Source organism: Triticum urartu, chromosome 1A (assembly GCF_056163025.1).
Source record: "Triticum urartu cultivar PI428250 chromosome 1A, HENAU_Tu73, whole genome shotgun sequence".
Taxonomy (NCBI): domain Eukaryota; kingdom Viridiplantae; phylum Streptophyta; class Magnoliopsida; order Poales; family Poaceae; genus Triticum; species Triticum urartu.
The window spans coordinates 6,772,033-6,795,246 of NC_141873.1; the positions used below are offsets into that span (position 1 = coordinate 6,772,033).

The window sequence follows — 23,214 nt, forward strand, 5'->3', positions numbered from 1 at the left end:
CGGTTGGTACCACCAACCGGGACCAAAGGGTCTCCTGCCTAGGCTCTGCGCACTGCCCACGTGGAGGGCCTTTAGTCCCGGTTCTGGATTGAACCGGGACTAAAGGGGGGAGGTATTAGTACCGACACTTTAGTCCCGGTTCCGGAACCGGGACTAAAGGCCCTTACGAACCGGGACTACAGGCCCTTTTTCTACCAGTGTACTGTAGTAATTTTCCTTTTTCACGCACCTAATTCTGTGTGTTTACATTAATTTGTTCCTGTTTACGCATCGACCACTTGATCATTGTGATTTTTCCTGCTTGGCCCAAGGTATTTTACCTTAAAGCGTGACTGCTGATATCACACCAGTTAGTAGATAAATGTAGAAATATTAATACACCATATCAAGTACCCTTGTAGGATGTAGAGAACAGCCGAAACAACGTGTCGTATGTGGGTATTATGTCTAAACAAATATAACATAGACACTGCATACATTTTACAAGCACCCCACAAAACAAATTATATTTGTGCATTGTCAGAAATCAGCAAGCGAGCAAACAAAGAAATATCAAGAACACGGGACACCAATTTTTACGTGGAAAACCTTTGCGGGAAAAAACCACGGGCACATGATGGTATCTTTTACTATATCAGGAGAGTGGCTACAAATACATGGACATACAACAAGTCATCAACTCATCCTTACTTGCTGTAACGTAAGTGCGCTGAAAGGCACAGAACATGAACTGGAGGAGGGTCGCTCGATGAGCATTTGGTATGCCTCCCGCATGCTTGGCCTTGCTTGTGGAGAAGATTCCAAGCAAGAAAAGGCCAACTTGATGAGCCGAGATAACCTATTCTCTTCTGTTGTTGGTGTTGTCAGTCGTTGGTCTAGGATATCTTTCACCAGTATGGCTTGTTCTCCATTTGACAAAGTACCGTCTAATAGATCCCTTGGATGCTTCCCCATCACTAGCTCTAGCACAACCACTCCAAAGCTATAGACATCGCATTTCTCAGTCACAACAGATGTGTATGACAACTCTGCACAAAATAAAAACATTAGAATTTGTCAGATGAGTCCTTCTGACATAAGAAACAAAGGTTATAGTAGTACTAGTACATACCAGGAGCTATGTAGCCATAAGTTCCTGCAAGTGCACTCCAGTTTGATGAATCAGGCTTAAGAATCCTTGCTGTGCCGAAATCCGAGACAAAAGCCTTGAAGGTTGTATCAAGTAAGATGTTGTTGCTCGTGATATCTCGATGGATTATAGGTGGACTGCATTCGTGGTGCAAATAAGATATTGCTTGAGCCACATCATTTGCAAGAGCAATTCTCTTGTGCCAATCCAATTCCTTTGCTAACTCCTCATTTTCCAATGTCCTGTGGAGGCTTCCCTGCTGAATGTAGTCGTAGACAAGAAATTTATATGCTGGATGGGAGCAAAATCCATACATTTTGACAATACTTCGTTGTCGGATCTGTGATAAGATTTCCATTTCACTGTGAAACCTTCTCTGGTCATCCAACTCTTCTTCAGTCTGATAAAGCTTCTTTACAGCAACTAGCTGCCCGTCTTGGAGTCGTGCCTTATAGACTTTGCCGTATGCTCCTGTTCCAATGATGTACTTATCATCGAAGTCCTCTGTTGCCCTTACAATGTCGTCAAATGCTAATCTTCCATCAAAATTCCAAACAGAGAATAGGTCCCTTCCTTGAGAAGTAACATTTTCTTGATGTTTTCTCTTGTTACGATTAAGCATTATTATGACAACAACTGCAGCAACAATGCTCAAACCCACAACAAGAAGAATTGGCAAAAGCAAACCAAGTATCTTCCGTTTATGGTGACCAGCTACTGGAGTTGAATAACAAGGAGGCAAGCCAGAGAGGTTACCGCATAGACCTTTATTGTGAAGAAACCAACTTGTTGAAGCATTTTGGAGTAGCCGTGTTGTTGGTACTGGTCCTTCCAAGTCATTGTACGACACATCGAGTGTTGAAAGGCTCAACATGCTTGCGAAGGAGGATGGAATGCTGCCACCAAACTGATTATGTGATAAATTCAGAAATTCTAGGATCTCCAACTTCCCAAGTTGTTGCGGCAACACACCACTTAGGTTATTATTGCTCACATCTAACATGATCTGCAGGCCTGCTAAATTTCCAATCGCACCAGGCAAACTACCACTAAAGTTGTTGTTGTTGATCTTCAAGGACAGTAGTTTCATGCAGGCCCCTAGTTCCTCAGGTATTACTCCACTCAGTCTGTTCCCAGATATATCAAGGTATCCTAAATTGGTTAGCTTTTCTAGCTGTGTAGGTATGGATCCAGATAATCGGTTCGATGACAAGTTCAGGCTATATAGGTTTGCTAAAGTGCAGATTTCTGGTGGAATCTCCCCGGTGAGATGATTAGAATCGAGTGTTAGTACTACTAGGTTGGACAATTTAGAAAGGATTGGAGGTATGGAACCTGTGATCATATTATTTCCTAGATGTAGTATCGTTAGTTGGGTACATGCACATAGACTTGATGAGATCTGCCCAGAGAGTCTATTCGTTGACAAGCCCATCCATATGAGTTGTGGATACACACCAAAATGATATATCTCCTGTTATTTCCTAACTTGTACATGTCTTTAAACTCACTGGAATGGGGCCACTGAACTTATTAGAAGAGACATAGAAATATCGAAGTCTGCCGCCTGAACATATATTTGCGGGTAAAGGTCCTGAAAGTGAGTTGATAGACAACCCAAGTTCAACAAGGCTTATGAGTTTTCCGAATTCTTGAGGAAGAGAACCTGATAATTTGTTATCAAAGATTTGCAGCTTTTGGATGCTTTGCAAATTCCCAAAAGTTTTTGGTATTGATCCCGAAATTTGGTTATGATACAAACCTAAATATTTGAGGTTTAGTAGATTGCCAATTTCCTGGGGGATGGAACCAGTCATTTGATTTTCAAAGAGGTATAGTAGTGATAGCTTGGTAATATTTCCTAAGCTGTGTGGAATGGAGCCAGATATGTTGTTGTCGGACAAGTCTAATTCTTGGAGATTCAGCAAGTTGCCAAGTTCTAAAGGTATTGGGCCTATGATTTGATTTTTGTAGAGATAAAGGGTGTTCATCTTGGTGAGGTTGGTTATGGAGATTGGAATTGGACCTAAAAAATCATTTGAACTAAGATCAAGAATTTGCAAATGGACTAGCCTACCTAGTTCTTGGGGTATAGGTTCTGAAAGTTGATTATCAAACAGGCCCAAAGCATTTAGTTCGGTCAGATTTCCAATGGTTTTTGGTATCATGCTGCTTAAGGTGTTGTTGCTTAGCTGTAGAATTTGTAGGTTGACAAGCCTTCCAATCTCCTTGGGAATGGGGCCCGATACCATGTTTTGGTGAATGACAAGATTGATTAACATTGTTAGGTTGCCCATAGACGCAGGGATATGTCCTGTGAGTCTGTTAAATGAGAGATCAAGTTGGGTGAGACTCTGCAGTTCACCAAACTCAAACGGAATTTTCCCTTTGAGATGGTTGAAGCTGAGGTCAAGATAAGATAGTGATGATAGAGAGCTGATATTAGCTGGTATTGGACCATGGAGACTGTTGTTGCCGAGGTTAATATATGCGAGGAATGGAAGAGCCGAGAAGTTGAGCTCACCAAGCTGGCCATGGATGCCACCATCTGGCAGGGAGATGTTGGTCACCACCCAGGGCATGCGGCGGCCATGGCGAACAGCCGTGCACATGATGCCCATCCAATTGCAGGGGCTAGTGTTTTCCTGCCAAGAACTCATCTGCAGCGATGGACTTGCAAGTGTAGCTTTCCAGTGGAGGAGGGCCATGTGTTGAGACCTGAGTGAGATCCCTCCATGGTGCGCCGCATGTGCTTCTTGCAAGAGAAATAGGCAGTGCACCAGCAGTGAGCAGAGGTACGACATAGGTCGCATTTTGTTGCTTAGCGTTTGCATCTGGAGTTCAATAATGTATTATGTTGGGGATGTGATTCGATACACAATGCAACTCTGTTGATGAGTATTTAACAGACTAATGTATTTACATATGTTGGGGATGCTAGAGCGCCATCCATTGTCATGAGGTCCCCAGTCAACACACAAAAGTTTAGTGGAAGCATTTGTTGTCCGCAATGGAAGCACCACAGCAGTCGAGTGGAAGCTTTTTTTTCAAAAAGGAGTTGAGTGGAGGCTGCACAAAAGTTGAGTGGAGGCTGCCTGTTTTTCTTCTTCGGTGTCGCCATCTCTTCAATCATTTTTCCCCTCCCTCTCAAAGTTATGCACTGAATGGATTTGAGTTAATATTTCAGTAGAGTTCCCATTTGATAGTATCTCCCGTGATTGGTTTGATAGTATTTCCTGTTCATTTAACTTGTAATTGCTTCAGTTATGACAATTCCATAATGAAATTGAAGCAGTTTGACTTAATCTATTTCTCTACAGTACTATTGTTTCCTTATTCGCTTCACCTCGTACATAGAACAAAAGATTTAGCTCAAGGACTCGTGACTGGTGGTGGAATTATATTCTGTCCGAGGTAAAAATAAAGGTCTATGTGCTGAATTTTGGTCAATACAAATCCTGGACCGCAAGTCTTGTTGGAAGTCATGTGTCTGAGGAAAAATGAGGTAGTGGCTGCAATCTGTGGAATTCAAAGCCTGTACAACCAAGCAGCATCATGACCACACTGACTGAAGAAAAGTTCCAAGATCAAGTGGGTTTATTAGGTAAATTTCTACTACTAATAGATCTTTCTTTATGTGTTGATTGTCATGTAACATCCAACACGCCAATGTTCCCGGGTATTCTTTAGGTGCGTGGGGGTCGGAGTCTTCATGGCTGCATTCCAAGTCCCAGTGGCGCAATATCCTCCCGAATCTTAACCGAGTAGCTATGATGTATGCTTTAATTTAATTTGACTAGCCGAGTGTTTTGCATCTGCTCTAATTTGATAATTGACTTGTTGAGTTGGCATGTAACCCTTGTCGAAGACCCTGCTATTCCTTTAATGCCAAAAGCACCAAATCACCAGAACTATCATGGAGTTTAGGGTTTTCTTTTTGGTTCCCTGCAATGCAGCATGAACCAGCTGCTGCGGCCACACCGGTGTTCTTCTTCCCTGTTCATTTACAACAGCCAATGATTTTCTTTTGGTTTTCTTGCCGCTGTATTTTTTCTGGTTTTTGCGTGTGGGACGGGTGACATAATGGTTCCTTTATAGTAGTATAAGAAATTCTCCTCCGTCTACAACCTATGCACTGAATGGGCCTGTGATTCAGTTAACATTGTAGTAGGGTTTTTATTTGAGGCATCTCATGTAATTGGCTCGATAGTATTTCCTGTGTATTTGATCATGTAACTTGTAACTGCTTAGTTACAAGTGCATAGAACAAAAAATTTAACTCAAGAACTCGTGACTGGTGGCGCAGCGCAACTATTAACTGTGGGAAAATTCCATGATGAAATTCTGTCTATGGTAAAATTTTTAAAGGTTTCTATGTTCAGTTTTGGTTAATACAAATGATGGACTGCAGGTCTTGTTGGAAGTCATGTGTCCGAGGGCAAATGAGGTAGTGGCTGCAACCTGTGGAATTCAAAACAGCATCATGACCACACTTGACTGAAGAAAAGTTCCAAGCTCAAGTGGGTTGATTCGGTAAACTTCTACTACTAGTGCTTTCACATCCAACATGCCAACATTCCACTCATAGCAGTCTAAATTAAAGTGTGCAAATTAATTACTACTGCTTCCATACTTTGGTAGCCCCAAAATAGCAGTGCATAGAGATGCGCATAGCAGAAACGGCAGTTATACTTATGCAGGGACGAAGATAAAGCATAGTAAGATTGAGGGTTGCTTGAGCACACCTGCTCTTGATAACTTTGAAAAGCATACTTGCTGGATTTTCTTTCCGGTTTCTGCATGTGGAATTAGGATGGTCGGACGGGCGACGGAACTGTGCCTTTATAGTAGAAGTCTAGAGAGCTAGAGAGCAGAGATGTGGACTACATCTGCCAACGCAAATGAACCTCTCTGAAAAGTGAAAACTGCTCTTTCTAAGACAGGAGAACTCGAAAATCCAAACGAAAACAACGAGCTACCTTTTTGTTGCTGTATTTGAGGCTCAATGCCATGATATATGATGGGTCGGGTCACGAGGTTTGGAAACAATTGCCTTTCGTTGCGCGTGTGTTGCCTGTCATCTTGTTATACGACGAACATTATCTTAGCTTTGAAACCTCTGCTCAGCATCTCAGATGCATGGCACCTAACCAAGTTCCATTTGCTCGATTGATTCCAGTCTCTGTAGATGCCTAATTAAGCTTGACTCTAAAACACTGGAAATGATCTGCTCAGCTAATTGATTTTGTCTGACCTGGTGCTTGTTTCTTTTTCTGCTTGTGCAGGACAGGAGGGTGAACTGGGACTACCTAGAGTACAGTAGCACACACATGGATTCAAATCTACTCCCTCCGTTCCTAAATACTTGTCTTTCTAGGCATTTCAACAAGTGACTACATACGAAGCAAAATGAATGAATCTACACTTTAAAATATGTCTACATACATCCGTATGTAGTAGTCATTTGAAATGTCTAGAAAGACAAATATTTAGGAACGGAGGGAGTATATACTACCTACGGTGTTGGTTTGTTCTCAGCGTAAATCGTCGACACCTTTGTTTATGCATGGACAGAACAGATTCGTTGTGTCTTTCTTCGTGTACCACTACGATTTGCTGTACATCCTGTTGTTATCATGTCTGTGTGGCACAAGCTGATTAAATTTGGATGGAGTTTTTAGGTTGAATTGGTATCAAATTCCCTTATCGGTATATACGCATGACATACTGGAGAAAGCAAGCACCGAATTCCCAAGGCGAGACGAGAGATGCAGCAGAGTGGCTGAGAAAGGAACACTGCTCTGCTTTGTGCACACACATCTGTCTGTTTACAAATGCACACTCAGACTTCAGTTCGACGAAAAATCCCAAAAAACTATATATACCTCTTCTTGAAACTGTATATACTCATTACGTCGGTATCTACTCCGCTTATTAGCCTTTTCTTAAGTGAAATTTTGACCAAATGTAGTACAAAATTCTGTTAACAACTATAATACCAAATCCATACTATTGGATTAATCATTGAGTGAATATATTTCACATCATATACTTTTATTATTATAAATGCTTATATCATTTTCTATAGACTTGATCAAATTTTCTAAAGTTTGACTTAGGAGAAAGCAAATATGCAGAGTGAATGAAAACAGAGGGAATATCTTCTTCTTTTTTGCCCCTTGGCCATTCGTTTGTATTGAGCAAACTCCAATGTTCCGGATTTACCCTTTTTGCGGGCATTTTCTGGTGACGAGTGACAGATTGTAGGCTCAACAAGTATATGACCTCGGATGCGGTGTCTTGGGAGCGGGTAATACACTAGGATGTTTTTTTACTTGCTTGCACGCTGCACAGTCTCCCTATCCCAGACGCCATGAAGTTTGCACTCGGGCGGAGGACGTTTGACGCCACTTCGAGCCTAGTGGTAAGGTCTCGACCAGGTACCAGAGCAAACCTACATTAGGCCAAGTGGGAGCCTATGCTCCTAGTCAATTTCTAATTTTCCAGCTTTGAAGCTCAACCCTGACACCCAAAAGTGTATCATATTTCATTTTAGTCATAGAAAACAGTAGCTAGTACAAAGAAAGATATCATGACACAACATGTCCACTGAAAAATAACTAAGAACTATGGACGAGATGAGTCCCCACACCTCTGGCCGCCGACGAAACCGCTAGGAGGGAGATATCGAGGTAGCAACGTGCAGAGACCCTATTTAGACCCTAGTTAGGGGTTCCAATAGGTGAACCCGGATTTATTTGGTAAAAGATATATTATATTCTTAAAATATTTTTGAAACAAGATTACATATATTAATTTTTTTTACAAAAGCTAATATACTTTAAAAAATGTTCGTATATATGAGATTTCTAATTATAAGTAAATACTCCCTTCGTCCCATAATGTAAGACGTTTTTGGGCATTAGTGTAGTGCCAAAAAATGTCTTACATTATGGGACGGAGGGAGTACAAAAAAAAATACGAGAATAATTATTAGAAAATAAAACAAAAAAGCCACCCTGAATCAAAAGAAATCAGTAAAAACTTGAAAACCAAATAAAAACAGGGGAAACTGGCACTGGACCGGGCCCATAGCACTGAGCCCCTCTCACTCACTTGGGCCGTACGTACTTTTTTTGGTTTGGTTCGCCCCGTCGCCGTCGTCCGGCCGACCCCGAGCTGCGTCCCAGCCGCGCCACGACCCCCCACCACCGAGCTTCGGGCCGTGCCCGCGCCAATTGCAGCGACTGCCATGCCCGCTCACCGACCACGCCTGCGAGCTCTGCTGTGACAAGAAGCTAGCTGCTCTTCTCAACTTGTGGTGATTTATGCGATGTATGAAGAGAATGAGATTGTTTCTGCTGATTTTCATGGTCTGGGAGTCGATTTCAGGGGCCATAAAGATTAGTTACCGCACATCACCTGTTCGATGAAATGCCCGCAGCACTCTGCAGCGACGTCTTCTTCTCCTCTCTTCACGGTCGCTCGCCGGTCCATGCTGCCACCCATCAATGCTGTCAAGTCAGTAAGTCACCATCTAAAAGGTTGTCCGAGGAGGTATAGCCGAATCCTGAATCTGGTTGATGTGCTCTCATACACCTTTAGCTTTTTTATTACTTCTTCACATTTACAGAGTTTCAGTTACTTGTAACTGCTGATTTCGAACGCTAGCAAGCTCTTGACATGGACAAGACAGAAGTGGGAATGCTATTGCTGCTCCATGCTCCTGGCTTTAGTTAAATATATGGACCTGATTATCCTGTAGGAATTAATCATTCTTTTTGTGGCAGCAACATATTAATCTAGTTCTAGTCTCTAATCTTTATACTGCACATGCTTTCTGTACATTGAATTAGTTTCCTATCTAGTTCAATGTAGATTCTGATTCTAGCTCCTAGACTTGTGCTCAAGTGTCCTTCATTTAACAGATGACTGCAAAGAAGGCTGCCAATAAAGAGCTGAAAGGGATGATGAAGACTGTCAGGATTGAAGATATAGATGTATGCAACACCTGTTGTGTACCAGACTCGTCATTTGCTTGCTTATTTTTCCTGTCTTTTTTTTTGAATTACATCTGAATCCATACCAGCTGTTATAATCCGCAGAGCATGCACGACGAGATGATGGATCTTATGGATGTGAGCAATGAAATACAAGAAACTCTTGGTAGAAGCTACAATGTCCCAGATGACATCGATGAGGAGGAACTTATGGGCGGTATGGCTCTTATTTGCAGTTTCATATTCCTAGATGATTCAAACGGCAAATATTATCACCTTAAAGTTACCGAGTTAACTAGTTTTCCTTACCTCTTCAAATTAAATTCTGTAGTTGAATTTGATCTAGCAAAGAGAAAAGTATGTTTTTCGTCCCTCAAGTTTACAAGAAGTACACATGTGACCCCTTATCTTTTTCTGGTCGACATTTAGTCCCTCATATTTGAAAACCAGAGACATTTCGTCCAAAACCAGAAATAAGGGGAAAACCATTGACGTGTCACTGGTTTTCTCTCTCCTTCTCTGAAACAGCAGTGACATTTTATCAAGCAGCTTCTGTGCATTCACCCTACAGACCAATGGCCATCGCAGATGCGCAAAAACGCCACTGCAGGTCTGCAGCTGGCCTTGTCGCACTCGCGCTGCACGCCAGGTGGCTGCGCCGAGGACGCCGCTCCGCCGCACATCGGGCACGAGCCGGCCTAATGGCTGTTGCATGGGAGGACACCATGCGCTGCTCTCGCTTTGATCCAGTGCGCCTGCCTCAGCGCCTCTGGTTGGAAGGCGTCGAGGCTTCCACGCCGGATGGCGTCACCTCGCCGTGGAGGGTCGTGTTGTTGCCTCACCATGAGGGTTACGCCAAGGGTGTTCGCCACGCTACACCAGCTCAGGGACACGGTGGTGGGGCAAGCGAGACAGTGAGCTCGTCGCCGCGTCCCTCGGTGCGGCCGATGCCTTCTCTCCATCTTCATTGTGTCGGTGATGGACGCACCAGAGAATGTCGCTGTGGGTGGCTAGTATGGCAGCCCGCGACGCAGGCATCATGGCGGTGGCCAGCGTGCAGCTACCACCAGCTCATGATGGTCGGCCTCGAGCTCAGCAACATCGCCATTGATGTGCAGGGAACGCACACAAGGTGCTTGTGAAAATGCTGCTACTGGGTGAGAGGCGGGGGGGGGGGGGGGGGGGGGGGGGAGACAGAGAGAGAAAACCAGTGACACATCTGACACATCAGCGGTTTTCCTCTCATTTCTGGTTTTGGACGAGATTTCTCCGATTTTCAAACATGAGGGACTAAATGTCATTCAGAAAAAGGTAAGGGATCTGATGCATACTTGTAAACTTGAGGGGACCAAAAATATACTTTTTCTCAGTTTTCATCAGTTCTTAGGTCTAGGATTTTACCTGAAACATTACCTTGGCATTTTTGTCGTAAGCCCTGTACTATCAATTTACCAACAAGACATTTCTCTGTTTGCTGCGCTCATTTTGTATGTTGAAAAATGCAGAGCTTGATGCTTTGGAAGCTGATATGGACTTCGAATCAAATTCAGTCCCATCGTACCTCCAACCAGACAAGGAGACAGATCTTGATTCTGAGCTTAACTTACCTGCTGCACCAAGTGGTCATGCAGCAATCCCGGCAAACCGGCAGCAGGTATGTCAATAGGGAGACATACTAGTTTCTAGTCACATTGATTATGGTGCTGATATCCCGAGGAGGAAATTGACGGCTCATGTCAAGCCCCTGCAATCATAGTTCTTGAAGCTATAAACCTTTTTTGTTATTTTGTCACATGATTTAATCGATGGGTGAGATACTTGAGATAATTTATGAACTAATTTGCTCTCCTTGTTTTTGCCTGTTGTTGCAGGAGGATGAACTTGGACTGCCTACGGTGCCGCACACATCAATTCGTACCTGAAACTAAAAAATACGTGTAGGTTTGATCTTGATGTAAATGGTCGGCACTATGTTTTTGCATGGACAATTTTGTTGTATCTTGCGTCATATACCACTGCAATTCGTTGAATGATGTAATGTCTTTTTTCCATTGGTTTGGAATAATAATATAGTGAGTTATAAAGCGAGCTGTTCTCTATACGGTTGTACATCATGTTGTTGGCATTATCTGTCTGTGATTGCACTAGCTGGATTGAATTTTGAGGTGAAGTGATATCTACTTATATCTGATAATGAAATTATTATGGAACATCGTTAGCTCTCCTGTTGTCTGTCACCTGGGGAATTTCATATCATCTCATCTCATCCTTTGTTAAGTGTGTATTAGGCATGAAGAAAAAGAAGGTTGTATGTTTGTTCCATTCAATCTCGACAACCAATGCTTCATAAGGACAAGGACTTCATACTTCTGCCCTACAGACTTCCGTAAGTCCTTTTCCTCAGTGGTAATTTTGCATTTTTATGCACCTAGCCCCATGTGTTTACATTCATTTGTTCACGTTTATGCATTGACCATTTGTTCATTGTGATCGTCCTGCTTAGTCTAAGGTATTTTTATCTTGATTCCCAGAGAACAAAGCGGGACTACATGATACCACACCAGTTTTGGATTCCATTTTTTTTTTACTTTTTAGGTTCATGGGGGAAATCAGTAGACAAAAAGAGACAAATGTAGCACACCATTTCAACCTCCATTGCAGACAACAACCATAAGGAAGTGTCGCATGTGGATACTACATCTAAGCAAATATAAGTATAAACACTACATATATTTTACAAGCTACGTACAATATAGTTATATTTTTGCATTCTTAGAAATTAGCAAGCGAACAAAAAGAGAAATATCAAGAACACATGACACCAATTTTTACATGGAAAACCCTTGCGGGAAAAACCACAGGCACACGATGGTTATCTTTCATTGCATAAGGAGTGTCTAAAAATACGTAGACTTATAATAAGCCATCAACCCATCCCATGTTGGAATACATGGGGTATATATAGGTGGCATATGGGTGACTCAAGTCAAAAGTGGAAACATTTTATCGACCTCCACCACGATAGACCCTCGCTTCTCACTAGAATTCAGATCATACATCAACATGCATCGCTTGCTGTAATGTAAGTGCGCTGAAAGGCATGGGACTTGGACTAGAACAAGGTTGCTGGATGAGCATTTGGTATGCCTCCCGCATGGTTGGCCTTGCTTGTGGAGAAGATTCCAAGCAAGAGAAGGCCAGGTTGACGAGCAGAGCTAAGCTCTTCTCTTCTGTTGTTGTTGGTGTCGTCGGCCGTTGGTCTAGAATATCTTTCACCAGCATAGCTTCTTCCCAACTCGACAAACTACCGTCTAGGAGATCCCTTGGATGCTTGCCCATCACTAGCTCTAGCACAACAACGCCAAAACTATAGATGTCACATTTCTCGGTCACAACAGATGTGTATGACAACTCTGCACAAAATCAAGTCACTAGAATCAGGAACAAATGGATAGAGATGAATACTTTTGATGTGAGAAACAAGGTTATACTCGTACATACCAGGAGCCATATAGCCGTACGTTCCTGCGAGTGCGCTCCAGTTTGATGAATCGGGCTTAAGAATCCTTGCCGTGCCGAAATCCGAGACAAAACCCTTGAAGGATGTATCAAGCAATATGTTGTTGCTTGTGATATCTCGATGGATTATAGGTGGACTGCATTCTTGGTGCAAATATAATATTGCTTGAGCCACATCTGTTGCAAGAGCAATTCTCTTAGTCCAATCTAGTTCCTTTGCTCCCTCCTGATTTTCCAATATTCCGTGGAGGCTTCCCTGCTGAATGTAATCGTAGACGAGAAATTTATATGTTGGATGGGAGCAGAATGCATACATTTTGACAATGCTTCGTTGTCGGATCTGTGTTAAGATTTCCATTTCACTACGAAATCTTCTTCCATCATCCAACTCTTCTTCGTTCTGGTGAAGCTTCTTAACAGCAACCAGCTGCCCGTCTTGCAGTTGTGCCTTGTAGACTTTGCCGTATCCCCCTGTTCCAATGATGTACTTATCATCAAAGTCTTCTGTTGCCCTTACAATATCATCAAATGCTAATCTTCCATCAAAATTCCAAACAGAGAATAGGTCCCTTGCTTCAGCGGTAACACTTTCTTGTGGATTTCTCTTCTTACGAGCAAGTATTATTACGACAATTGCAGCAACAATGACAAAACCCATCACAAGAACAATTGGCAAAAGCAAACCAAGTATCTTCCCCTTTTTGTGAGCAGCTATGGGGGTTGAATAACAAGGTGGGAGGCCAGGGAGGTTGCCACACAGACCTTTATTGGGAAGAAACCAACTCGCTGAAGCATTTTGAAGTAACCATGCTATTGGGACCGGTCCTTCTAAGTCATTGTAGGACACATCGAGTGTTGAAAGGCTCACCATGCTTGCAAGGGAGGATGGAATGCTGCCACTGAACTGGTTATGTGATAAATTCAGAAATTCTAGCATCTGCAACCTCCCAAGTTGCTGCGGCAACACACCACTGAGTTTATTGTTGCTCACATCTAACATGATCTGCAGGCCTGCTAAATTTCCAATCGCACCAGGCAAACTCCCACTGAAGCTGTTGTTGTTGATCTTCAAGGATTGTAGTTTCACGCAGGCCCCTAGTTCCTTAGGTATTGATCCACTCAATCTGTTCCCAGACATATCAAGGTATCCTAGACTGCTTAGCTTTTCTATCTGTGTAGGTATGGATCCAGATAATCGGTTTGATGATAAGTCTAGTCTATATAGATTAGCTAAAGTGCAGATTTCTGGTGGAATCTCACCACTCAGATGATTAGAATTAAGTGTTAATTCTTCTAGATTGGACAATTTAGAAAGAATTGAAGGTATAGATCCCATGATCATATTTTGTGCTAGACGCAGTACCATTAGTTGGGTACATGCACCTAGATTTGGTGAGATGTGCCCAGAGAGTCTATTCGATGCGAAGCTCATCTTTTTGAGTTGTGGATACACACCAAAATGCTGATATATATCTCCTGTTAGTTGGTTGGACTCAAGGCTAATTCGAACCAAACTCGTACATGTCTTTAAACTCCTTGGAATGGGGCCATTGAACATATTATATGAGAGAAGGAGAGATTGAAGTCTGCCACCTGAACATATATTTGCGGGTAAATGTCCTGAAAGTGAGTTGTTAGACACCTCAAGGTCAACAAGGCTTATGAGATCCCCAAATTCTTGAGGAAGAGAACCTGATAATTTATTACTAAAGATTAACATTGCTTGGATGCTTTGCAACTTCCCAAAAGTTTTTGGTATTGACCCTGAAATTTGGTTCTGATACAAACCTAAATATTCGAGGTTCATCAGATTGCCGATCTCTTGGGGAATTGAACCAGTTATTTGGTTGTTACACAAGTCTAATACTTGGAGATTCTGCAAGATACCCAGTTCTAAAGGTATTGGACCTGTGATTTGATTTGTATAGAGAAAAATTTCATCGAGCATAGTGAGGTTGCCTAGTTCTGAGGGTATTGAACCCGTGATTTGATTTCTGTAGAGAGCAAGTTGGTTTAGCATCTTTAGGCTGCCTAGTTTTGGGGGTATTGGACCAGTTATTTGATTTTCGAAGAGAACAAGGTTGTTCATCTTAGTGAGATTGCTTATGGATATTGAAATTGGACCTGAAAAATCATTTGCAGCAAGATGAAGATTTTGCAAATGAACTAGCCTTCCTAGTTCTTGGGGTATAGATCCTGAAAGTTGATTAGCAAACATGTACAACTCATTTAGTTGGGTCAGATTTCCAATGGTTTTTGGTATCATGCCGCTTAAGGTGCTATTGCTTAGCTGTAGAACTTGTAGGTTGACAAGCCTGCCAATCTCCTCAGGAATGGGGCCAGATAGCATGGTCTGGTGAATGAAAAGATGAGTTAACATTGTTAGGTTACCCAGAGACACATGGATTCGTCCTATGAGTCTGTTAAATGGGAGCTCAAGCACCCTGAGACTTTTCAGGGCACCAATCTCATAAGGTAATTTTCCCGTGAGTTGGTTGTAGGCAAGGTAAAGTTCTGAAAGTGATGACAGGTAGCTTATACTAGCGGGTAGTGCACCATGTAGACTATTGTTCTCAAGGTCAATATATGCAAGGAATGGAAGTGCCGAGAAGTTGAGCTCACCAAGCTGGCCACGGATGCCAGCATCTGGCAGGGAGATGCTGGTAACCACCCAAGGCATGTGGCGGCCATGGTGAATAGCCGTACACATGATGCCCGTCCAGTTGCAGGGGCTGGTGTTTTCCTGCCAAGAGCTCATCTGCAGCGATGGGCTTGCAAGGGTAGCCTTCCAGTGGAGGAGCGCCATGCGTTGGGAGCTCAGTGAGACACCTCCATGGCGCGCCGCACGCGCTTCTTGCAAGAGAAGAAGGCACGGCACAAACAGTAGGCAGAGGTAGAACAAAGCTCGCATTTTGCTGCTTAGTGTTTGCATCTTGTGTTTGGTTGGGGATGCGGTTCCGTGCACACCGTGACCCTATTTATATTTAACCAATGATGTCCACTATTATGAGGTCCTAAGTCGGTCAACACACGGCAAGTGAGTCGAAGCTGCTGCTGCTATCATGTGCGCGTTAGCTGTGCAACACAAGTGGCAGTTGAGCGTTCTGTACATGTGCACAGGCCAATCAAATAATGGCCTGCAATCTGCATCCTGCATGTCTTCGTCCTTTCCACACTAATTTCACCTTGCCTGCACATTAATTTCTGAGTCTATATATACGGGAATGAAAAGATCATTCCATTTTATTCATAGCATCTAAACTCACAATTTATTGACCTTGTAGGTAATTTAATTGTTTCTAGGTAAATTGATGACAAATACTCCCTCCAATCAAAATAAGTATCGCCAGTTTTAAACTAACCCTAAGCATAGTTTAAAACTGCGTCACTTATTTCAGATCGGACATAGTACTATTTTTTTTCCTACCAGAAGGGAAACAAACAAAAACTATCCAACGGAAATATCATCAACTTATTTCACAGAAAAGTCTGTCTGCAATCATATGAGAGTAGCTAGAGAGAGACGGCCGTGACGTTGACGTTGACGCCCGTGACACACACGGTCACGGATCAGCACAGTACTCCAGTTGCGTAGCTAGGCAGCTAGGCTGATTGGTACACGATGTGATGAGACCAAAGTTTTGCCTTTCACACGAGCACCACACGAAGTTTCGCCTCACTACACTTCAACTTTTCTGCTTGTACACGGCGACGTCATATTTTCTATAAAGGGCGCTCCAAAAGGATTAGAGGCAGTGCTATGCGTCCGCCGGACGATAAACCCATTAGATCGGCCGCCTTGGTAGCCAATAGATGCTGCCTGAAATAATCATCCGATCTACCGTCCAGCCAACTAGGGACCTTTGCAACAACTAGCTTACTGCCCTCATGGTCTTTGCAACAAGGACCTTGTTGCAAAGGTCTACCGAGATAGCACCACCATGGCCTGTGTCATGGTGCATGCTCGCAGCGACATGAGACTTGCATATTTGATATAATCTCAATTTAGAATAATGTAGCCCCCAAGTGCCGGGTCGTAAGCCTGCAGCGACTTGAGACTTATTCCTTCCATTGCAGAATAAATTATATTCATATCCATTGCGCTAAAGCGACTTTGAAAACCTCAATCATAATATTAATAACCATAATAAAAATCCAGCCATGTTGGCTATTTGAATAATATAATCCAATGATTTATAAGCGCATGATTTCAATGGCGCAATCCAAATATATGCTGGCGACTTATAGTCCAAAGCCAGGTCGGTTTAATAAACACCGGATAATTTCTCATCATATACTGGCGACTTATCGTCTTAAAGCCAGGTCGGTTTAATAAACACCGGATAATTTATCATCATACTTTATTTAACCTATTTCTGCATACAACAAGTTTAAAGTGTCCTGGCGGTTTACCGCCGGACGGGTCATAATGCCCAACATATAACCTGGGTTGATAACCAAGGCTACACTTAAGAATAATCAAATATGAAATATATCATACCTGTGACATTGAATCACATCGTTGGTTTACCAACTTTTTTGTAGTAAAGGTAATAACCCAAATTTTGAGTACTGATAACTCCTTCCATATTGTGCCGGTTTATGATAAACCGTACCGGGTTGTGATAAACACCGGATTAATCATATATAATACTGACGACTTATAGTCGAAACCAGACCGGGTTAATAATCGCCGGATTATAATTAGTCACGTACTGACAACTTGTAGTTGAAAGTCAAGCCGGGTTAATGAACACCGGTTTACTCCATAATAAGATGGTAACATAAAATCAAACTGGGCAGATAGTCTCCGGATTAAGATTTGACCGTGTTCCGCCAATTTGTAATTGACAGTCGAACCGGTTTAAGAATTTGTCGGTTTAAAAACGCAACAACAGAAATATTTATCCAAAGGAAAGCAAAATTTTAAAGGCAATGATAAAACCATTTGCAAAAAGAGGCTATTGAGCCGATCAAGTGGCATTACCATGGTCGGACACGACCAAGCCCCCAATAGGCGTAGCTATGGTTCAAGTCAGCCAGATCCCCAGATGATGCAGTGGCATTATGCCGATCAAGAGGTGTAGCAATGGTTCGGGTTCGACCAAGCCCCCAAGTGATTATGTGGCACTAGGCTGATCAAGAGGCGTGACTATGGTTCAGACGTGACCACAAGTCCCCAAGTAATGTGGTGGCTTTTCGCCGATCAAGAGGTGTAGCGATGGTTCGGGTTCGACCAAGCCCCCAAGTGATGCTGTGGCACTAGGCCGATCAAGAGGCGTGACTATGGTTCAGACGTGACCACAAGTCCCCAAGTGATGCTGTGGCTTTTCGCCTACCAAATGGCGTTGCTATGGTTCGGACACGACCAAGCCCCCAAGTGATATGATATAAAGCTTTTGAAAAGCTAACTCAAGGGGTAAACCGGAGGCCGCTTTAAAACAGAAACTCCGTGTAACCATGCATGATGTAAAAATAACAGAGACCCCGCTTTATGAAGCAGAAGCCCCCATGTGATCAATAATATGTCAGGCCAATAAGGCGGGATACCCATGTTTGAACCGCGCATCATGGCAGCAGGTCCTCTTCGGCAATTTTTAACTTTTTGCAAGAGATAAATTCTTCTTGAACCGGGATCTTGAACCGGATATTGAGAGCTTCAAAGCTTTGTGGGAGACATCTTTTCCTTGAACCGGATTTTAAACCGGAATCTTCATTTTTAGCCGGAAATTTTCTGAGGGCCTTTAAACTCGAACTTGCGAGAAGTTAATTTCTTTTTGAACCGGAAATTCTTAAACCGGATTTGAGAGCATCAGAGCTTTGTCGGAGAACAAATTTCCCTTGTACCGGATTGTAAACCGGAATCCTTTTCTGATGATCCGAAACTTCTTCATTGAACCGGGATTTTGTAACTGCCATATACTTTCTAATCCGGAAATCTTCTGACAGCACGATGTGGATCCGGGACCGGGTTATCTTTCCCTCCAACGTATTGGGGTTCTTGACTTTACTGAAAACCGGCAACGTTTGCTATGTCATATCATTGTAGCCCCCAAGTCTCAAAGTGACTCGAGGAGTTGGCTTGAGATTCTTCATATTTGACCGTGATATAAACCGGCATAACTTGTATATCATTGGTGTTGATAGCACGATGTGAATCCACAGAAGGTTGAGGTGACTGTGGCGGGTTATAAATGATCCTGTATGAGCTGTGTCAGCAACTCGGCCAATGGTTTCTTCCAACTGGCGATTTAAAGTTAACCAAACTGTAGTGGCGGCGACGTGTGTGCCTGCCCATTGAGCCATCCAGTGCAGACGGCGGTTGATAATAATTTGCCTCCAATTTGAAAGAAAACCGGGCTACCCAAGCTGTGATTTGTTCATACTTAATAAATGGCTCATGCAGACAGGTGCGGCCCGGTATGTTGATGTAGACCGGACTGCGGGGGACGGCGGCCTGTGCACGCGCTATTGGGTAATTCGCATGGTTCTGACAAGTTGACGCGGATTGGATCGCGATATAAACCGGCATGGGTTATCCAATAGCTTAGTGGTATAATAATCCCTTTTTGCAATAGACAATTTGTCCTGCATTGGAAAACTTGCAAGCCAGAGTATTTCTCTTTTTAAAGAAAGCAATATATATTATGAAAATATAGTGGATGGATTTCACCTGATATGTTAGCCAGAAAATATCCACCACGGAATTGACGATCATCACAGTGAAACTGAAATCAATCATGGGCAAGTCGGCCATGCGAACAGACAGATGAACCGGCCGCGGCCTTGTAAACCGGTGCGGACGAGCAAGTTGTTCTCCGCGCTGTAAACCGGCGCGGACGCATGAACCGACGGCAAAGGCGGACGGGTGAGTCGTCTGTGGCGTTGTAAGGTGGTGCGGACGGACGAGTCAGCCGGCGCTTTGATGTAAACCGGACCGCGATACGCGTGTCCGTAAAGCTGCGCGGCACAGCCAAACATGCCTCCACGGTATAATACCACCCCTTTTTCTTTTAATAGCCGTCCTGCATAAAAAATAATACAGGCCATAATAATTGTTCTTTTTAAAGAATAAAAATGTATTCATAAAAAATGACTGGACAAATTTCACCTGGTATGTTTGGCCGGAATTTATCCACCACGGAATTAATGATCACCTTGACCTCCCCCCCCCTCCTTTTTTTTACCAGTGGGGGTGCGTCAGCGAAGCGGGCGGTGACTTATGGCCGCAGGGGTGAAGCGGTGACATGAGGCCAAAGCGGGGCGGCTCACGGCAAGTGCGGGTGAGCGAGCCACGGCAGCGGCAGAGTTGAGGCCGCACGGGGCGTTCAGTGACCCGGAGCAGAGGCGGAGTCGTGGCCACGCGGCAGAAGCGGAGGCGGCTCAGCTGCACGATCAAACCAGCGAGGAAGGTCCGCGAAGGCGGTTTGGCAATGGTAACACAACCCACTCAGCCGCAGACGACCAGCGCCGCCTCGCCCTTGCAAGCTTCTTGAAAGCGTCTTCTGCACCAAGGCTCAAGGTGCGCGGCAACAGGCGCTCAAGGCAAAGATGTCAGGCTAGGCTGCGGATGGCTGCGGCCCTGGAGTCTTTAGTCTCGCAACTTGCGTCCCCAACTTGTCTATCTGCTATCACTTTGCATGTACGTACAAGGGATAAACTGGATTTTCTTAATTTAGTACTCACGTACACAGCCATCCGAGTCTGAATCATATCTGTCTCAGATTTGACCGGCCAGTTTCCTTTGTCTCTTCGTGATGATGTATAACTCTCAACTCAACTAATCCATCACCCATAGGGAACCGTGCCAAAGCTAGCACCTTTCGCTTGAACAAGTCTGAGGCGTTGTATGGGTACTAGTTTTAATTTTGAGGTTTGATGCAAACAGCCACTGGTAGAAAAAAGGCCTGTAGTCCCGGTTTGTAAGGGCCTTTAGTTCCGGTTCCGGAACCGGGACTAAAGTGTCGGTACTAATACCCCTCCTTTAGTCCCGGTTCAATCCAGAACCGGGACTAAAGGCCCTCCACGTGGGCAGTGCGCAAAGCCCAGGCAGGAGACCCTTTGGTCCCGGTTGGTGGCATCAACCGGGACCAATAGGCATCCACGCGTCAGCATTTCTGTGGTTGGGGTTTTTGTTTTTTTTTGAAAGGGGGGGTTGGGGGTTTTGGGGGGTTAATTTAGGTGTTTCATATATTGTGTTAGCTAGCTATAATTAATAGAGAGAAGTGTCCTCTCTTACGTCCGTGCTTGGTCGACGCTACGTACTATACATACGTATAGAGAGGACTAGACACGCTAGTTAGTTAGTAAGCAAACGAAGGAAACAGAAGATCGTCATGAACATATATGCATACAGAGAGAAGTGATATCGACCACCTCTCCTTCTCCGAGAGATTGGTCGAACAACAAGTTCTCGTATATCTATCCGACACTACCGGCTACATATATACAATAATTATCTCTTAAAAATATAATCATACGGACTCATGGTCCACATAGTATTCTCCGTCTTCAGCGATCACTTGGTCAAGAAAGAATGCCGCCAATTCCTCTTGAATTGCTCGCATGCGAGCTGGTGCTAGGAGTTCATCCCGCTTCCGAAACATCTAATTTGAAGAAGGGGGTCAATACATATATATATGAATGAATGAAACTCAATACAAATGATGGTAATAAAATAAAATTGTGAATGTTGTTATTTACGTACTTCATATTGTTCGTCAGAGTACCCGCCCCGCTCACAGGTCGTGTGGCGGATGGACTCGCAGACGTAGTATCCACAGAAATCATTCCCTTTTTCCTGCCACAACCACTTTACAAGAAATAGAGGTCAATCAAACTGATAAGCAAGAATGCTAAATGGTATTGATGAAACTAGCGCTTGAATCACTAGGAGATGCGCGGAACATGCTACTATAGTACTTACTTTCGGGTGTCTAAATTCCAGCTCCTTTGGCAGTCCCGAAACTGTTTTGGTGAATTTTCTCCAAACCCTGCCGGACAAAGAAAACAATTACTTGATATCAGGAAATGAACAAAGTTGCTGATATGGTGGATAATGATCGATTTAACTTACTTCTTGAGGATTTCAGTCATGTCCGCATACTCCTGGGGATCTTTTCGTTTAGAGTCCAAGACGGTTACTACTCCCTGCTCAAGCCTAATCTCTAGGAGAATATAGTGGAAACTGCACACGCATGCATAACTCATCAATTACATTACTATAACCTGGACTAATATATAAGGGAAACCGAATATGCACAAGACAGTAGCACTCACTCGAAGTTGTAAGGAAAGAGTATTATATCTTTGTTTTCATTTTTTTTGAATGATCGTAGCAAGTTGGCTTCGGTATCTGCGGCATGAAATTTAACCTCAGTTGCATCTATGAGATATGTGTTAATGAACCCAATATCACCGATTTGTCTTTTCTTCAATTCGGCGATCTTCATTGTGCATAATATAGTGAGGATAATTATAAATACATGCAATGAAAGAGATGAGCTATATAGAGACTTAATGACAGAAGTAGTAGTACTTATAGACAGTAGCAGGTGATTGTTGTTTTATCGAGGGCCAATTGATTGAAAAACTGATAGTTGCCTTTGCAATAATGCGCTCATAGTTGCCTTTCGGCGGAGACTTGGGTGGTTTTGCCAGGGCAGCCAGAGTGCGCTTCACTTTCACCGGATCTACCTTCTCCTCCGGAGGTGGATGTCTCTTTGCTCTCAACCCTTGAAACCAGTCATCCACTTCGGTTCGCGCGATCTCGGCGTTCTCCTCCAGGGTCCTCTCATATGGTAACTTCTCTAGAGTCTTCAGAGAAGGACCGAATCTGTATGTCCTCCCGCCTCTGGTTGTACTGCTAGACGCCGACCGAGCAGACGGAGCGGTTGTCTTCTTTACTTGCTTACGAGGCGGAGGAGAAGGACTACGACGCGCCGGAGCAGCTGGAGCGGCGGCAGGTCTCTTCCACCCTTGCTGACGAGGCGGAGAAGGAGGAGGCTGGCTGCTCGGGCACGTCGGCGCAGGAGGAGAAGGAGACGGAGTGCCGCCACGCGCCGGAGAAGGAGCCGGCCGAGGGCCCTGATCGTCACTCGCCGGAGGAGGAGGCGGAGTGCCCTGACTCGCCGGAGGAGGAGGAGGAGGCGGAGGCATCCAGTTCGGAAGGTTGATGAGCTCCTTCCGCCATAGGCATGGAGTCTTGAGAGCAGACCCCAGCCGAGTCTCCCCTTCACCGGTAGGGTGGTCAAGCTGGAGGTCCTCAAATCCCTCCATTATTTCATCCACCATCACCCTAGCATATCCTTCTGGAATCAGCCGGCAGTGAAAAGTTGCGCCGGGTTCAGTAGGATAAACAGAGCCAACAGCCGCCTTGACCTTCAAATTCATCCATTGCGTCATAAGGTGGCAATTTTGAGACTCTGTGATAGCATCCACGGGATAGCTGGCAGGAGCCATCAAGGCATGCTCCGGCTGAAGCAGCTCGGTGGAAGCCATGCTGCTTCTGCGCTGAGATGGCGGGGTAGCTTCGGGGGAGGCTTCGGCAGTACGTTTGCTGCGATT

At 43.9% G+C, this 23,214-nt stretch overlaps 4 protein-coding genes across 4 annotated transcripts; 1 reads left to right on the plus strand and 3 right to left on the minus strand.

The window, feature by feature from the left end:
* Positions 1-514: 514 nt before the first annotated feature.
* LOC125541043 (receptor-like serine/threonine-protein kinase At1g78530) lies at positions 515-2,564 on the minus strand. The gene is made up of 2 exons (XM_048704538.2): positions 1,112-2,564; positions 515-1,028 (listed from the first exon to the last, which is right to left on the minus strand). The coding sequence occupies exons 1-2, from the start codon at positions 2,562-2,564 to the stop codon at positions 676-678; spliced, it is 1,806 nt and encodes a 601-aa protein (XP_048560495.2). The 3' UTR covers positions 515-675.
* On the minus strand, positions 2,548-3,963 carry LOC147988207 (uncharacterized). Its single transcript, XM_087519247.1, has one exon. The coding sequence runs from the start codon at positions 3,961-3,963 to the stop codon at positions 2,614-2,616; it is 1,350 nt and encodes a 449-aa protein (XP_087375373.1). The 3' UTR covers positions 2,548-2,613.
* A 4,253-nt stretch (positions 3,964-8,216) lies between these two features.
* Positions 8,217-11,555, plus strand: LOC125534054 (vacuolar protein sorting-associated protein 60.1-like). The gene is made up of 3 exons (XM_087543525.1): positions 8,217-9,129; positions 9,235-9,346; positions 10,635-11,555. Exons 1-3 carry the CDS (start codon positions 9,058-9,060, stop codon positions 10,793-10,795), a joined length of 345 nt encoding a protein of 114 aa, XP_087399651.1. The 5' UTR covers positions 8,217-9,057; the 3' UTR covers positions 10,796-11,555.
* A 362-nt stretch (positions 11,556-11,917) lies between these two features.
* LOC125542210 (uncharacterized) lies at positions 11,918-15,600 on the minus strand. Its single transcript, XM_048705162.2, has 2 exons — positions 12,631-15,600; positions 11,918-12,542 (listed from the first exon to the last, which is right to left on the minus strand). The coding sequence occupies exons 1-2, from the start codon at positions 15,578-15,580 to the stop codon at positions 12,181-12,183; spliced, it is 3,312 nt and encodes a 1,103-aa protein (XP_048561119.2). The 5' UTR covers positions 15,581-15,600; the 3' UTR covers positions 11,918-12,180.
* Positions 15,601-23,214: the final 7,614 nt, after the last annotated feature.

What these genes read in the sequence shown, in the direction of transcription:
- LOC125541043 (XM_048704538.2), bottom strand. Translation starts at nt 2,564, where the DNA reads ATGGGCTTGTCAACGAATAGACTCTCTGGGCAGATCTCATCAAGTCTA. An exon ending in TTATGGCTACATAGCTCCTG is followed by an intron (nt 1,029 to 1,111) that starts GTATGTACTAGT and finishes TATTTTGTGCAG; the next exon opens with AGTTGTCATACACATCTGTT.
- LOC147988207 (XM_087519247.1), bottom strand. Translation starts at nt 3,963, where the DNA reads ATGCAAACGCTAAGCAACAAAATGCGACCTATGTCGTACCTCTGCTCA.
- LOC125534054 (XM_087543525.1), top strand. Translation starts at nt 9,058, where the DNA reads ATGACTGCAAAGAAGGCTGCCAATAAAGAGCTGAAAGGGATGATGAAG. An exon ending in TCAGGATTGAAGATATAGAT is followed by an intron (nt 9,130 to 9,234) that starts GTATGCAACACC and finishes TATAATCCGCAG; the next exon opens with AGCATGCACGACGAGATGAT. An exon ending in TGAGGAGGAACTTATGGGCG is followed by an intron (nt 9,347 to 10,634) that starts GTATGGCTCTTA and finishes TGAAAAATGCAG; the next exon opens with AGCTTGATGCTTTGGAAGCT.
- LOC125542210 (XM_048705162.2), bottom strand. Translation starts at nt 15,580, where the DNA reads ATGCAAACACTAAGCAGCAAAATGCGAGCTTTGTTCTACCTCTGCCTA. An exon ending in GTACGGCTATATGGCTCCTG is followed by an intron (nt 12,543 to 12,630) that starts GTATGTACGAGT and finishes GATTTTGTGCAG; the next exon opens with AGTTGTCATACACATCTGTT.